General features: G+C 46.0%; 1 protein-coding gene across 1 annotated transcript in view; it reads right to left on the bottom strand.

Annotated features, from left to right (window-relative positions):
* Window positions 1-251: 251 nt before the first annotated feature.
* Window positions 252-14,408, bottom strand: part of LOC144519378 (forkhead box protein O6-like) — a 30,471-nt gene continuing 16,314 nt past the window's right edge. The window contains exon 2 of the mRNA XM_078252456.1: window positions 252-3,915. Coding sequence (XP_078108582.1) covers window positions 2,194-3,915 — 1,722 coding nt within the window. The 3' untranslated portion in view covers window positions 252-2,193. The remainder of the gene's footprint in view (window positions 3,916-14,408) is intronic.

Raw genomic sequence — 14,408 nt, 5'->3', positions numbered from 1 at the left:
CATATATAGCTCTCTTTCCAATAGCAGGGCATTGCTAAATGCCTGTAGCATAGGTCATAACATAAATGCTTTGTGAGCCCCATTTGCTTAGAAAATTCCACGCATTTTCCACACGGAGATTAGTTCGAACCAGCGCGACTAAAAGCCCTGAAATAAAGGTATTTACCTCAATAATGGGTCTGATAGTCTGTGCTGTGCTTGACCTTTGGCTGTAACAATAACCCCCACCCCACCCTTACCCCCCCCCCATCTTTTCCTTTGTGCGTGGTACATGGAACTACAGAATAGGGGTCTTTTTTCTCCAGTAGGAAACAAGCTTCAGACTCCCCCACTCACAAACGCAGACAATTGAGCAGAGCACGTGTGGGAGGGGTGCACGGTATTGGAGCATAGGAAGGTCATAACTGCACTACCAACATCATTTCACCATTTAATATTGTCCTTACACTATAGGTATTTCAGCACTGTCCTTGTTGGTCCTTAGAATTTGAACAATACAACAACAACTACAAGACAACAACAGAATAAACACACAAAAGTGGATGTGGATGGCTGTGGGGCATTACAACCCTATTTGACATAGACTCATGCCACTCAGATTGGCTGATTGTTTTCTCCTTAAATCCCTCCCTTTGCACCTATTTGAGTATTTGAAGCTCAGGGTATAAGGTCTGAAAAACATGGGCACAGGGGAATACAAAATTGGAGATTGGAAATGATTTACAATACGATTACACTACCTGTTTTCAGACACACACACCCAAAGAGTACGGAAACTGAGGCTGATGATTGATCCCACTGCAACAACAGACTTTTGTTCTATCCTTGTCTCCATCTTTTCCTTTTTGTACCCTCTGTGAGCAAGCAAGTGGACAGTGACATTGGCTCTTCTCAGAGCAGGACAGCAGGCAGAGTGACTTGGCGTTAATCACAGTTTTGTCTTGCTTTCTTGGCACATTAATTCGGAGGGGCGAGTGGCTGCCCGGACGGCCGGGTTGAGAGATGGGAGGACAACGCGTTAGATTCTCAATAATGACGCATCGCTGCCGCATCACTTTGCAGATTAAAAGCAAGATGCTGAATTTCAATCAAGCCACATTAATGGCTTGGTGTGAGGAATGGTCACTTTGTCTTCACTGGCAGGGAGAGAGAGAGAGAGAGAGAGAGAGAGAGAGAAACTGGCACGAGAAGCCCAGGTGAGACAAGGTGATACGGTATTTTAATTCACCAAATTGCTTGCTAGCCAGTAATGATAGAATCCATTTAATGATGTAGTGACAATATTCTCTAACAGAAGGCAAAAGGGCACTGACAAAATGTTACATCCGATAGAAAAGTCAAAGCACTAAGGACTAAATGCATGTAGATGTACATAACAGGATTGCTGGTGTAAGATAATTATTTGGATCTGATGAGAATGTGAGTTTTTAACATTAAAATGATAAACTGGTTTCAGATCAGGTCTCTATTTAAATATTCTGTATAAATACATTCAAACCAGTGTCAAATAAGGCTTATATTTAACAATTTATTGTATTTATTCACATTTAAAATTTGGTACATTGAGTGATGATAAAGAATTGGCAGTATCTAAGGTGTTGAGCTAAAGCTTGAAAAATCTAGGATCAAATCACAAAGCGACTACGATTTCTTTTCAAAACAAAAGAAGATTGTCCCCATCACTGACAATGACAGCATATGAGAAAAGCAGTCCAATTAATAATTATTAATTCAATGCCAATATGGGACACTTCAACTATCAATGGAGCTTGTAATTTACTCATTTGTTGTCGACAAATACTGCAGCCAACCTACAAAACATGTCAAGCTCTGCCTGAGCTGCTCTGTGAACGTGTTGCACTGCAAGATGTGACCCACTTGCAATAAAGTGCATTGAGAGTTCAGTTCTCATGGTAGATGAGAAGCGATGTTGGGCAAGTACAGCGGAGAGATTGTCATCACAGAATAGCTGATATGAAGAAAAACCTAATGTGACATTAACTAGATCTCTGGGGGGGGGGGGGGAGATCAAAAAAGGATAGGGTGAGAGAAGAATAGTCAAGACAACAAAGTGGAACGGGAGTGTTGGTCCTATAGTCTCTGTGTCAAGTCAGGAATGTCACAGTTGAGCACAGTGCTTCATGGGTAGGGTAGTTCTTTTAGTTCAGAGGTTAGGATGTGTTGTCCTAGACTTCAGCCAGGCACCCAGCTCTGGTTGCTATGAGCTTGCTGTGGACCAGTAAGACTGCTCATTCCCATCCCCATGCCCATGGTCACACCCATGCCCATACCCATGCCAATGCCCACCCCCTGGGCTAGGGAGCAGTCAAAGTTAAAGTCCATTTCCTCCCCAGAGTCCATAATGTCATGGAGGAGGATGGACTCCACATCGCAGTCCAAGCTACCGTGGAACATGTCAATGTCCAGGTCAGCTGGTAGTCTCTCATGGGGGTGAGGTTGGTGATAGCCATGGTAGTTGCTACCAACACTACCATTCCCCATCCCCTGGCCATGGTGGTATGGTCCGTTAGTCATGCCTTGGTGTTGTGGGTCGGGGTAATGGTTGTGACGGGGGTGTGGGGCGGTGGCCACGTGGCAGGAGTCCTGGGGCATGCCAAGCATACCTGCTGGGTTTGGGGGGAGGGTGGTGGAGGCAGGGAGATGGGCATGTGATGGGGGGCTGTACAGGTAGGGAGCTTTGTGGTTGTAGGTCTGCAGCTGATTGCTGTTGCCGCGTGGAATGAGGGCCACAGCCCGGGGTGGTGTGTGGTTATGGCTCTGGCTGAGGTTGTGACCGTTGTGAGTGAGGCTATGAGGTGAGTTGTGGTTGTGGTTGGTGACATTGTTGTGATTATGACTACTAGTATGGCTGTGAGTTCTGTTATGGCTATGAGCTGAGCTGTGACTATGAGGTCCATTGTGTCTGTGGCCATTGTGGTGGCCAGGATGGTGGCTGTGATGGTTGGAGCCTACTCCATTACTAGCTTGACCCATCATAGGATGGCTTTCCCTCTCCTGTCCCAGCATCATGTCTTTGGAACAGTATTGCTGCCTAGCTGGACCCCCTGTTAGCAGACTCTGCAGGGCATTGGTGCTGGAGTATGCCCGCATGGTTCCAGAGAAACTTGCTGGCTTGTTCTCCTGAATGGTCTGCATGGGTGAGTGGTGGCGCAGCATTCCCATGCCTGTTGCACCATAGACGCCTGCACCATAGGGGCTCTGCCCCTTCACTCCAGAACTGTAGTGGTAGACAGGGGTTTGGTGCTTATGTCTGCCAACAGCTGGATGCTGCTGGTGTTGCGGCTGCGGTGGGTGATGGTGATGATAACTATCATCCATCAGCTTCTCATCCAGGCTGATGGCACCTGTCAGGTTAGCCAGCTGAGGCAGCTGCTCGAGGGGAGGACAGAGATTCCCTGCCCCCATGGATGGAGAGCGGGCACTGGTCGGTGAGGGGTAGAGGTGGGGGGAGGTGGAACAAGACAGGCCCCCCTCCTCGGGTTCCTCTGGCTCTCCCTCTGCGAGAATGGGTGACAGACGCCCACTCAATGTGGAAGCTGATGAACTAGCCCTGGAATGGAGGTCTGTCCAAGCATCAAACTCTCCATCTGTCCCAGATGCACCTCCAGTTCCTGCAAGGCCTTTCTGTGGTGGGCTGCCTTGGTCAGGGGAGCCCTGGAGCCCAACCACAACAGAGCCTGCTCCTATCCCAGGACGGCCAACCCTCTTGCCTCTGACGCGCCCTTTGCTTTTTAGGTATTTAGTGCTGTTGTCCATGGAGACTGCTCGTCGTCGGGGAGACTTTCCCATCTTTCCTCCATCTGGGTTCAGCATCCACCAGGAACTCTTCCCTGTTCCCTCATTCTGCACCCTGATAAAACGTGTGTGGAGGGATAGGTTGTGTCGGATGGAGTTCTGCAGAGAGATGAGACAGACACACAGTGAAAGAGAGATCTATTTTAAATTGTAATATGTAGATCACATCACTTATCATTAGTACACAAACTGCATTTCTGATTCATATAAAATGTTCCAGAGGAACAATGCTGACAAACCTACTTATACATCATTCAGTCTATACATGCGCAGTCAAAGAAAAATGTAGCAGTTTATCAGGTCACTCCACATCTATGATTATACACAAAACACACAGAAGTGGATACACAACCCTCCATGCAACCAGTGTCAACCAAAGTCAGAACATTAAGAGCATATTCAAAAACACAAACATGTTCGGAAGACAGCTACAGCTGGCACGGAGCACGACCCTGTCAGCCTCAACCAACCTGAAACGACCTGAGACTCAGTCTTGAGACACTCTCCTTATGCACGTCAATCCTCCCACTTTCATTTCCATCAATCCATCTGTCCTCCTCTACTTCTTCTTTCAGCTGGGCTGATGTAAGCTGCTGTGGTTGGGCGTACTGTATGTTTGAAGTCGGTGCCAGTCTGGCTTAGTGCCAGCCCTGTCTCTTTTGCTCTCATAGCTTGAATGGGGGGATGTAACTGAAGATTGAGCCGGGAGCAAGGAAGGCTAATTGATGTATCCTACCCTCCGACATCTACCTTCACTGCCTATCTCCCTTCCCCTCCCTTGTTCTGTCTTTATCACATTCCCTCTTTCTCTTTTGCCACGGAGTACTACATATTTTGTATTTTTCTCATTTGGCACACTTCTTTGCACACAACAGTCATTTTCCACTTCTGCTTTCAATCTCTGTGCCTTCAATTACACAGTGTGTCACCAATTACTTTCCCATTATCCTCTACACCGGCATGTACAGTCACTGACTCAGTAATTCATAGGATATAGTTTTTTTTTTATTATCATTTACATCTCAAGGGTTGCTGAATGCGGAAGGTTCCTGGAGTGCAACAGAGTCTGTCGTTGCAATTCTGCTCTTTGTTGTGCGTGAGGCATTTTGATGCTCATGCAGGAAAATAAAAAATCAAAAGCTCCTCCTGTGGTTTAGGAATATACTGGGACAGTAGATTGTTTCAGATCGAGGGGTACTCACACTCCCTCCATCTCCATTATGTTGCGGATTATTTGTATTCACACTGAATTGCACGGCAGGGAAACAAATGAATCAAATTGCGGCGCAGAACACATAAATGGGAGGCGAACTGAATTCATGTGATCTGTGAATGCCTCCTTGGGTTATCTCAATGTGACACCTCCGGCATTGGGTAACCATGGCAACCTGGTAAACGTGCCATGGCAGAACTATATCATATAGTGGTGAGAGTCAAGAGAGTGAGAAAGAGATAGAGGGAGAGTGGGGGATGGGGTAAAGGATGCAAGAGGAGGCAGTTGTTTGATGCTGATGCTCCAACACTAAACAGCCTTTCATCTTGGCAGTGCAGGTCCGCAGGGGATGCCCACTCCCTGCTTCTGACGGCTTCTCTACGTGCCGCGCCAACTCCCTGTCTCACCGTGGCTGGATCATCCACCTATCATACCACTCCAAATCATCCCCATCCAGTCCTGTGCATGCCTGAATTAAAACATACATAAGCTTTCATGCCATTCCACCACGGCCGGTTGTAAATGGGGCATCTTTCAGAGAGCTGAACCACTTCATGCTGCAACTCTGTGTGACCTGTCTGATTCAAATCGCGATTTATCCCTGTATGAGGGAAGAGCAGCCCCATTGAACTTGGATGGATTTGTCATCATCCCAAACCCTCTTTATCTGATGAATCCACCTGCTAGAGAGATTTGAGAGATTTCGGACAGTGGCCAGCCATGGCATCATCGTCATCATCACTAGTTGCTGGCATCCCGTTGTGTAGTTTTCCACCACATGTTTTTCTCTGTCATCCTGTTTGTGCGTTTTAGGATCTAAGAATAGCTCAGGTTGCAGGTGGTTTCACTGTGGGTGTGGTTCTGTCCGCCTGCTGTTCCCTTAGTCTGAGTCAGGGGCAATTTGGCCAGCCTATGGCCCTCACGCCCCCGAAACAAGCAGTCACTGCTAATCCTCCTCCATCCCCGAGTAATCCCAGACAATCCTGGGCTAATCCCAAGTTGATTCAGGGGCACTCCCAGCTGGGTGTCTCACACAGAGCCATGCCAGGTCACCATGGACACAGCGGGCTGCCCGGATATGCTATGATCCAATAGTAATACAGCATAAGGGAGATTTGAAATGTGGGGAAAAGGGACACTATAAACGCCTTATAGGATGAGGTATTAAACTATTCCTGATGTTTGTGAATTTTAGTAGATTTTTGAGGCAGTGATCTGATGTTAACCACATTTTTGATGCCTCCATCGAAATAACTACCTTTACTCTGTGTTCTGTCCTTGAGGGTTGGCTTTGCCACATTTTTACCCCTACGGGTTGAATAGAATAAAATTGAAAACTTTATTATGTATTAAATATTCATAAAATGGAAATTCTCTTTCAGCCCCCTGGCTTGCTGAGGCAGACGGATGAAGCCCACAGAAACATACAATGACAGAGAGGAACACACACATCACACGCCTGGGTCCAGGAGGCTGCTTCCTATTCAAATCATACCCCTTTAATACAATGGGCCTAGTGGAGAGGGCTCTAAATAATGAATGAAGCAGTGGCTAGGCTTATGCAGAGAGATGCACTGCCTGGTCCCATAATACTGAAAAGAACAGACAGAGTCATACGTAGCGGTGTGACTCCTTTGTTTTGTTATCAGGGACATCCACGTCATCGTCAGTCTACAAACTCAATCAGGCTAAAAGGGCTTAATTTGGACAAAGTAAAAGAGGATAAGGGTAAGAGTTTATGGACAAATCAAAGCCAATTAATGTGGAGAAGGTTCTATTGGTTGCAGGAAAACAATTAGCTTGGGTTCAACTCTCATTAAGGCCTAAAAATCCTAATAGGTGATTTAGATATTTAGACAATACAGTAGATACCACATTGCAGGACAGCCCTCTTTCCTCCTCAGATTAAAAGCTTAGGCTCTTTTTGAACAAATCTGACATGATGACACTTTTTTTCCACAACACACAGGTGGACTAAGACTATAATTTGTCCATAATAATCTCTTTAAGAACCATTCATTTGGCTTCTGGAAATCCTACAATACCAATCAATTGTACTCCAAAACCCGCTCCCTTCTTCCATGCAAACCCGGTTTGATTCAGGGACTGAAAAGGCCTATTTAGTGTTGGGAATCAATGAAGTTTAATGACTATCAGTGCTGAGGCTTAGCACACATGGCCTGACTAACTACACAATCCACCTGCATTATGAGGCTAATATGGGTGCTCAATATGCCATATCCCCACTGTTCGCACAACAATGTCAAAACTGCCACAGACTTGTCAGTTAGGTGACTGTGTCCACTTGTGCAAATTGGCTTGGTGACCAACGCGTCCCTCTGTTGCCTCTCCCAAGATGTCAGTCAAGCAGTAACATTGGGATAATATGAGTATGGGGGCAGGGGCCGTTATGTTGTGCCCAATGGTTCATCTAGGATAACCTGTGGTAGGGGGTACAGCAGCAGGTGGAGGGGCCTGGGGGTAAAGGGTGGGAATATAGAGGTACCGCAAGGGGCCCCTCCATGCCACACAAAGGGGTGCCCTCAAAATACCTCCCACTCGCCCCATCCCCCTCCATTAGTCCCCCATCACAACCCACTCAGGGTTTTTCCCGCTCACACACAGAAGGGCGAGGAAACAGGTCAAACGGTTTATAGGACCCATCTTGTGGCAAATGTGCACTCATTCAAACAGAAGTGAGTGACGAACTGAGGACTGTGAGTGGGGTCTGGGAACCAGCAAAAAGAAACCACTCACCCGATTCAAACAACCTCAAGGGTGAAGCAGCGTGGTGCGCTTGCCCAGCTAAGAACACAGCAGCTGTTCTTGTAGTGGCACCGGGTAAAGCCGTTTGCCACACTCGACTGGTATTACCAAACCATTTCATGCAGAATGGAGCCATTATGTATTGTCAAAGGGTATCCCTCTATGGTGCACATTCATTTGATAAGCCTAAATCAAGGGGGAGTAACAGAAGCACTAACTGTGTTTATTGTGATGCTGTTTTTGCCTGTGCAGAAGGCAGGAGGGATCAGGGGGAGGGGAGGTTCCAACACAAGCAGTTTTGTTCAGCACAGGAATGAGTTTTGTCAGCTAAGCCTGTCTCCAGGCTATTGGTGGAAATTAGCGCCGGCTAAATATTCGCTTTCCATGATTGATGTCACGGCTCGCGTTGTCCCTTTGAAGGAAAATAAAGAATTTAGAGCCATGTGGATTAATAGGGACAGGGTTGGGGGGATTTTGTGTGTCTGAGGGGGACTTGAAGAGGGACTAAAGGGCCTAATGGCTGCATAGATTTGGCACAATGGAGCTGAGACGATATCAGAGAGTGAGAGAAGACAAGTGAGACTATGACAGTGAGTACAAGAAAGAAAATTGGAAATTGTGTGTATGTGCTTGAGAGAGAGAGAGAGAGAGAGAGAGAGAGAGAGAGAGAGAGAGAGAGAGAGTGTGCGTGTGTGTGTGTGTGTGTGTGTGTGTGTGTGTGTGTGTGTGTGTGTGTGTGTGTGTGTGTGTGTGTGTGCGAGAGAGAAAGAGAGACGTAGCTATTTGCCTGAGAAGCCCAGAGTCAGATGATTAAAATCCCTTTAGGAGGCTTCTTTAAGAGAGACAGATGGGCCAGACAGGCCTGTTTTTGGAATGCAATCAAATTGAAAAGATTAAAAAGGAGTCTCTTTTATTAGGAGGTGAGAAACAGTTACTTCTCTGCCACATGCCATCATCGCCTCCACAGCCGTGGTCACGACTGCATTGGTATGCGAGGCACATTACTGCCCTCGTTGGGGAAGAAATTAACCTGGGATTACAAATCGCATCTATCTCAGTGTATCACTGTGAGGTCTCTGAGGATTGGCTAGCATTTCTAATTTCTTGTTGAATAAATACGATTTACAGGAAAGAGTCAAAAACCTCCGTCTCTCATTTCTTCTAAAATCATTACGGAAAAGACTAAAGTGAGCCGGAGTAACTCAAGGACTTTTCACCAACAGCTGTCCTATTACGAACAGAACTTTCACTTAATCTCAACACAAAATCTGGTACAGGTACAATTCAAATGTGCATTCCCTTGGCTGCCATTGTACTTGAATAGACTGAGTTTGCACAGTAGAGTGATTCAAGCACTGTGAAAGGTGCTCTGTATTCGACCCTATTATTCCACAACACTGCAGGAGTGCCATTTATAAAAAGGCTTAAAATGGAAAGCAAGTGTGTGGTAGTGTGTCTGGTAGCCTCAGATCAGGAAGTAGCTGTGGAGAGGGGTGTAATGGAGTTGGTTGGGGATTCCTGCCTGACTGTGCACTAATTACATCCAATGGCTGGCGAGTCATCAGCCGTGCCCACCCTGGCGCCAAGGGAAGGGTTGGCATCGGGGTGGCAGGGTGTGGGATAGAGAAGGGCTGCCGCAGCTTTTGTGGGTAAAAATAGATGCTGACAGATTAGTAGAGCATCTGAGACCCGGACAGGGGATCGGAAAATCCGCTCGCCTAATGCCATGGACAGCTGAGTGTTTCCGGTGGGCACAAAAGGGACACAATCTGGGCATCACGTCTGACGCCCACGCACAAAACGGGGGAGCCTCAGAGTGGGTGTCAGCACGTGCCACAGGAGAGCATGGGTGTGGTTTTTCCACTGGGACATGCAAGGTAGGCAGAGCTTGCGCCCTCCCACTGAGGATTCACACAACAGGTGTTTGGGCTGGGCCACCTGTGGGGCCGGCCGCCTGCTCGCACTTCACACCTCGTCTAGGGAGCAAACTAACATTTTCCACTGGGCTTGCCATGCTTTTGTTAAAGACCAACACGTTTCTGGAGAGGCATTTTACGGCTCTTTTTACAAGATCTGCATGATATGCGTGTGTGCAAGCATGCACAAGTCTGTGTGTCTATATTTCTGTATCAGTCCATTTAATAGCCAACAGGCACAGTGTGGATTTGATTATATTGAAACCTCCCTCTGCTATATACAAAGAAACTGTCGGCCAACGATGGAATCAATGCAGGCCCAGGCTTTTTTTCACATTCGGCCTCCACATAATCTCATTCATAACAATGAGAAGCTCATTTCCCGCATTCTAAAGGTCAGTGCATACCTCTGATCACACTTTAATAAACATCATTCTCAGCGTTTAATTTAATTTCAGCAGAGCAGGAAACTCATAGGCAGCCATGCAAAATTCATCGGATCGTCCTTTAATTGCTTCACTTTCACAGTACAGAGAATGACCGCAATCACAATGAAGCAAAAATAATGCAGAAATAGACAGAAACACAGGCACACATCTGCAGCGCACACACACACACACACACACACACACACACAGAACCATCACAAAGTAGCGGCTCCACATCTCTTTATCATCACACATTTTAACTCTCACCTAAATTGGCAAACTATAACAAACAACCACCACGTGTACACACAACCTATGTACACACACACACACACACACACTCACTCTGTCACACACATACATTGCACACACATGCCAACATGACACAAAGCCTGGCACACCGGGCACACTCATTACTGCAATGCCAAGCTACCAGTTGCTAAGGAGACCTGTGGGAGAGGGAGGGTTCCTTGTTGTTGCCATAGCAGCCGGCTTGCTCCCTGCCAACTCTCTCCCTCAGGGAGAAACAAGGCAAGAGGTGGGGGGTGAAGTGGGTAGAGGTAGGGGGCAGCAGTTTAATAGGGCTATGAGGTGCAGAGGAACTTCATTAGCCATCAGTGTGCGCTGCACCAACCACTGCTTCCCATGAATGCCTACCCACATGCAACACTTCAGGCTGCCGACTCCCACTTACTCACACACAGTCCATAGACTCCCACTTATTCGCACACCTATACGGAGAAGAAGATGGAGAATGGCATGCTTAGAATGAAAAGCACAGAGTTGGGGGGGGTCGGTGTGTCTGCAGAGGGAGGGGCTGAGAGGGCAGAGGTGGGTGAATTAGGGAAACAAAGGAGAGGGTCTTGAATGTGGGGGCCCACTTGAAAGAGTGGTAGACTCTAATTCAAGGCTGTATGAAAGCAGTTCCCGCTGTAACTGTGCATCTTCCTAACCAGCCTTGACCTTCAGTGACAGCCTCTATCCAGTTCAAGTTCAGCCTCTATAGAGCTAAACACATATGCAGCACATTGTACATGTGCTTTTTCTGTATACAATGCAACTGTACAACAAAGTACACAACTGCAACCATTCCTCTGTATAGCCTGCAAGGTTATTTTAGAACACACTACAAGCTGTTTCACTATTTATGATCACTTTTTGATCTAATGTCCGCCGATTAAGAACGCACATTTGAAACACATTTACTTATCACTAAATTAACATTTGGATAGTTAAAAACAATGCCTGGCAACTCTCCTCCAGCCACCTCACACACTCTGTGATCCCTTATTTTGTGTTCCACTGTCACTAAACACACACTACGGATGTTGTCAATGCCATATCTTTCAGTTTCTGTTGTCAGACTATAAAACAGTGATTTGATTGTGACTGAGGGCTATAAACGCTACCCGTTAACAGAGCTGTTGAAAACACTAATGCAAGATTGACAAATTATCAGGCTTCTGCAAACACAGCCAAGGCGCCTCATCTTAGCCTACAAATGTCTCTGTGATTATAAGTTTTAATAATTTGATTAAATTGTCAATTTATATTAAATGGTTTTAGAACAATATTGTTTTCTTTCATCTTAGTGCGGCAGCCCACAAGTACTATTGACCTTAATAGGTAGCATTTATGAGCATCCATCACAGTTTTCAGATTTATCCACTTCATCTTCAGGTGTGTCTCACTTTGATTTAGATGGAAGCACAAAAAAACTGAGAAAATTGATTTTTAAATTCATCCATAACAACATTCATGGCCTCAGAAATGAGGAAGAAAGTTGTCTCATGTGTGTTGATTCAATGACCGCATCCCTCGAGATTGTCCTTAAAACTCTAATAAGGTGGCATAACAGTGGCATTCAAATATCATTGTTAAAAATAAATTACGAATTAATGACATGTCAATAACATGCATGAGAATAAATGAGAATATATAACAGTTTTTTTCTTTTTCTTTAAATGTTCTGTCCAAATGACTGAACCAGCACTTTCAAATCTTTCCTTTTTTTTTCCCAAAGAGATCAACATGTTAGTGTGGACATGGCCTAAGAAACAGGCTGCTGTGAAATCAAAGAGACGAGCACTCTCCTCCTATAGGGTCAAAGTGAGTTCTATATTCAGGAACAGTGCTTAAAATATTGACTGCATGATAACCCATGATGCTCCTGGCTGCCTCAAATTATCATACTTTAAGTACCAGTATACAGTATGAATGAGGGAGAGTATCGATTTGGTCTGAATAAACTCCTTGTGGTTATTTACGGTTGACAACACCACCTGCCACTCACCTAAACCTTTTCCACCCCAACCCATGCTTGACCAATTCAGTGCGACCGCATGAGGAGAGAAGATAAAGGATAGCGTAAAAATAAATAAAACCCTGTCCAACTGAGAGGAATGAAGAGATGGGGGACAAGGAAAGACAAGATTTCCCCCTCCTCTCTCCGTTTCCTGAAACAAAAAGAGCCCAATTAAGTCAGTTTGAGTTAGGGTCTTTTGTGTGTGTGTGTGTGTGTGTGTGTGTGTGTGTGTGTGTGTGTGTGTGTGTGTGTGTGTGTGTGTGTGTGTGTGTGTGTATATCCAAATCATGAGTGTGTGTGTGTGCAATAAATGGAAATAGGGGGGCAACGTACTGTAAGTTGTAGAGACTGTCTGAGAGGGGAAGGGGGGAGGAGGAAGGCTTGTTGGGGCTATGGGGGAGAAACGGGATGGGTGAAGCACTCTCTATCTCTGTCTCTCTCTCTCTAGCCTTAGAGGGCCAAACTTGCTCTCAGCTCCTCGACGGGAGACGCTGAAATATTAATCGCTACGCTCCAGCCGCAGACTAGTGAACACAATCGCTTCAAACTCCCACCCTAATGAGTGTGTTCATGAATGGCTAATGTGCACAGATGGGGGGCTGATGACTGGATAGATCTCAACGGGGAAGTGAGCGAGGGAGAGCAGGAAGGGAGGGAAGGTGGAAAGTGAATTTTCGGCGGGGTGTGGTGTTGGTGAGGGGGTACAGAGGCGTGCCATGACCTTTTAAGAGCCTCCTGAAAACTTAATTAAGACTAGCCCCGCGCTGCATGCCTGCACACACACACACACACACACACACACACACACACACACACACACACACGCACGCACACGAGCACACACACACAAATTCTCTATGATCCCTCATTTTCATCCTCTCACCTCCCAGTGCATGCTGATTGTTTATGCCCTTGTACTTTGAACACACCCCGCTGAGATGATGCACGCTAGATTTCTGGGTATAAAATTTCAAAATGACTCACAAAGGCTTTTTTTATGAACATGTCAATTTCTTGGTAATGTTAACGCATACACACATCCTGAGATAAACAAAAACGAGTAGACATTAAAACTGCAGAGGCAGTAATGTCGTTCCTCGCCCCCTACATGGATACATCTCAGAAAGAGCATGGAACAAAACCACAGGGCTTTAAAGAGCAAGGTGAAGCGCTTCTTCCCCTTACATGCCACTTACTTCAACAGAGAAGTTGAAATTACATCTCACTGATGGGCTGAATCCTAACCTGCTTGCATCGCAGGGCGTGTATAGGCCAAAGTGCCTTCTCAACTGGAGCTTGTTCTTTGGGGATGCTAATGCTTCACATGCATCTTTTATAGCTGAATCTGACCCGTTCTTTCACCCTTGGGTTACATTTTGCCTCGGCATCTTCATCACTGACTATTCTCCTCATCGTCATTTCAAGTACTGACGTCAGACACATTTTGATAACGTGGTGAGTAACAGAAATGCGGGTTAACGCGTCTTCCCAGGACCCCATTACCATAGAGGCCACCTACGGATTAAGAGCATCCAGCGTGCAGACGCATACACAGACACACATACATACATACACCGACATGCATACACTCACAGCATCTAATTAGAGGAGTAAGATGCTGTGACCTAAATCCTAACCTCTCCTCGGCAGTCAGGATCAGAGCCTCTGCTTGGATCGGTTGGATTAGGGCGGGAAAATGGAAGGTGCCTCACAGTAAGAAGTATGGGAATGGAAAGGGATTGGGGAGAGGCATGGTGATTAGTATGGAAAATTAGACGACAGAATTGAGGTAGCAGAGTCATGTCATATAATGCTTACCATACATTTTACTTTAAACTGCACTTTCAGAACATTATGAAACTGCAGGTTTTACATGTTGGCTATCAAAAACATGCCCTCTCATTTTTATAGATACTTTATAGATGTTGGAGTTCATTTGGTGATCATAAATGAGTGCTTCTAGT

This window comes from Sander vitreus, chromosome 6 (assembly GCF_031162955.1).
Source record: "Sander vitreus isolate 19-12246 chromosome 6, sanVit1, whole genome shotgun sequence".
NCBI lineage: Eukaryota > Metazoa > Chordata > Actinopteri > Perciformes > Percidae > Sander > Sander vitreus.
This window is presented reverse-complemented; position numbering and strand designations above follow the sequence as displayed.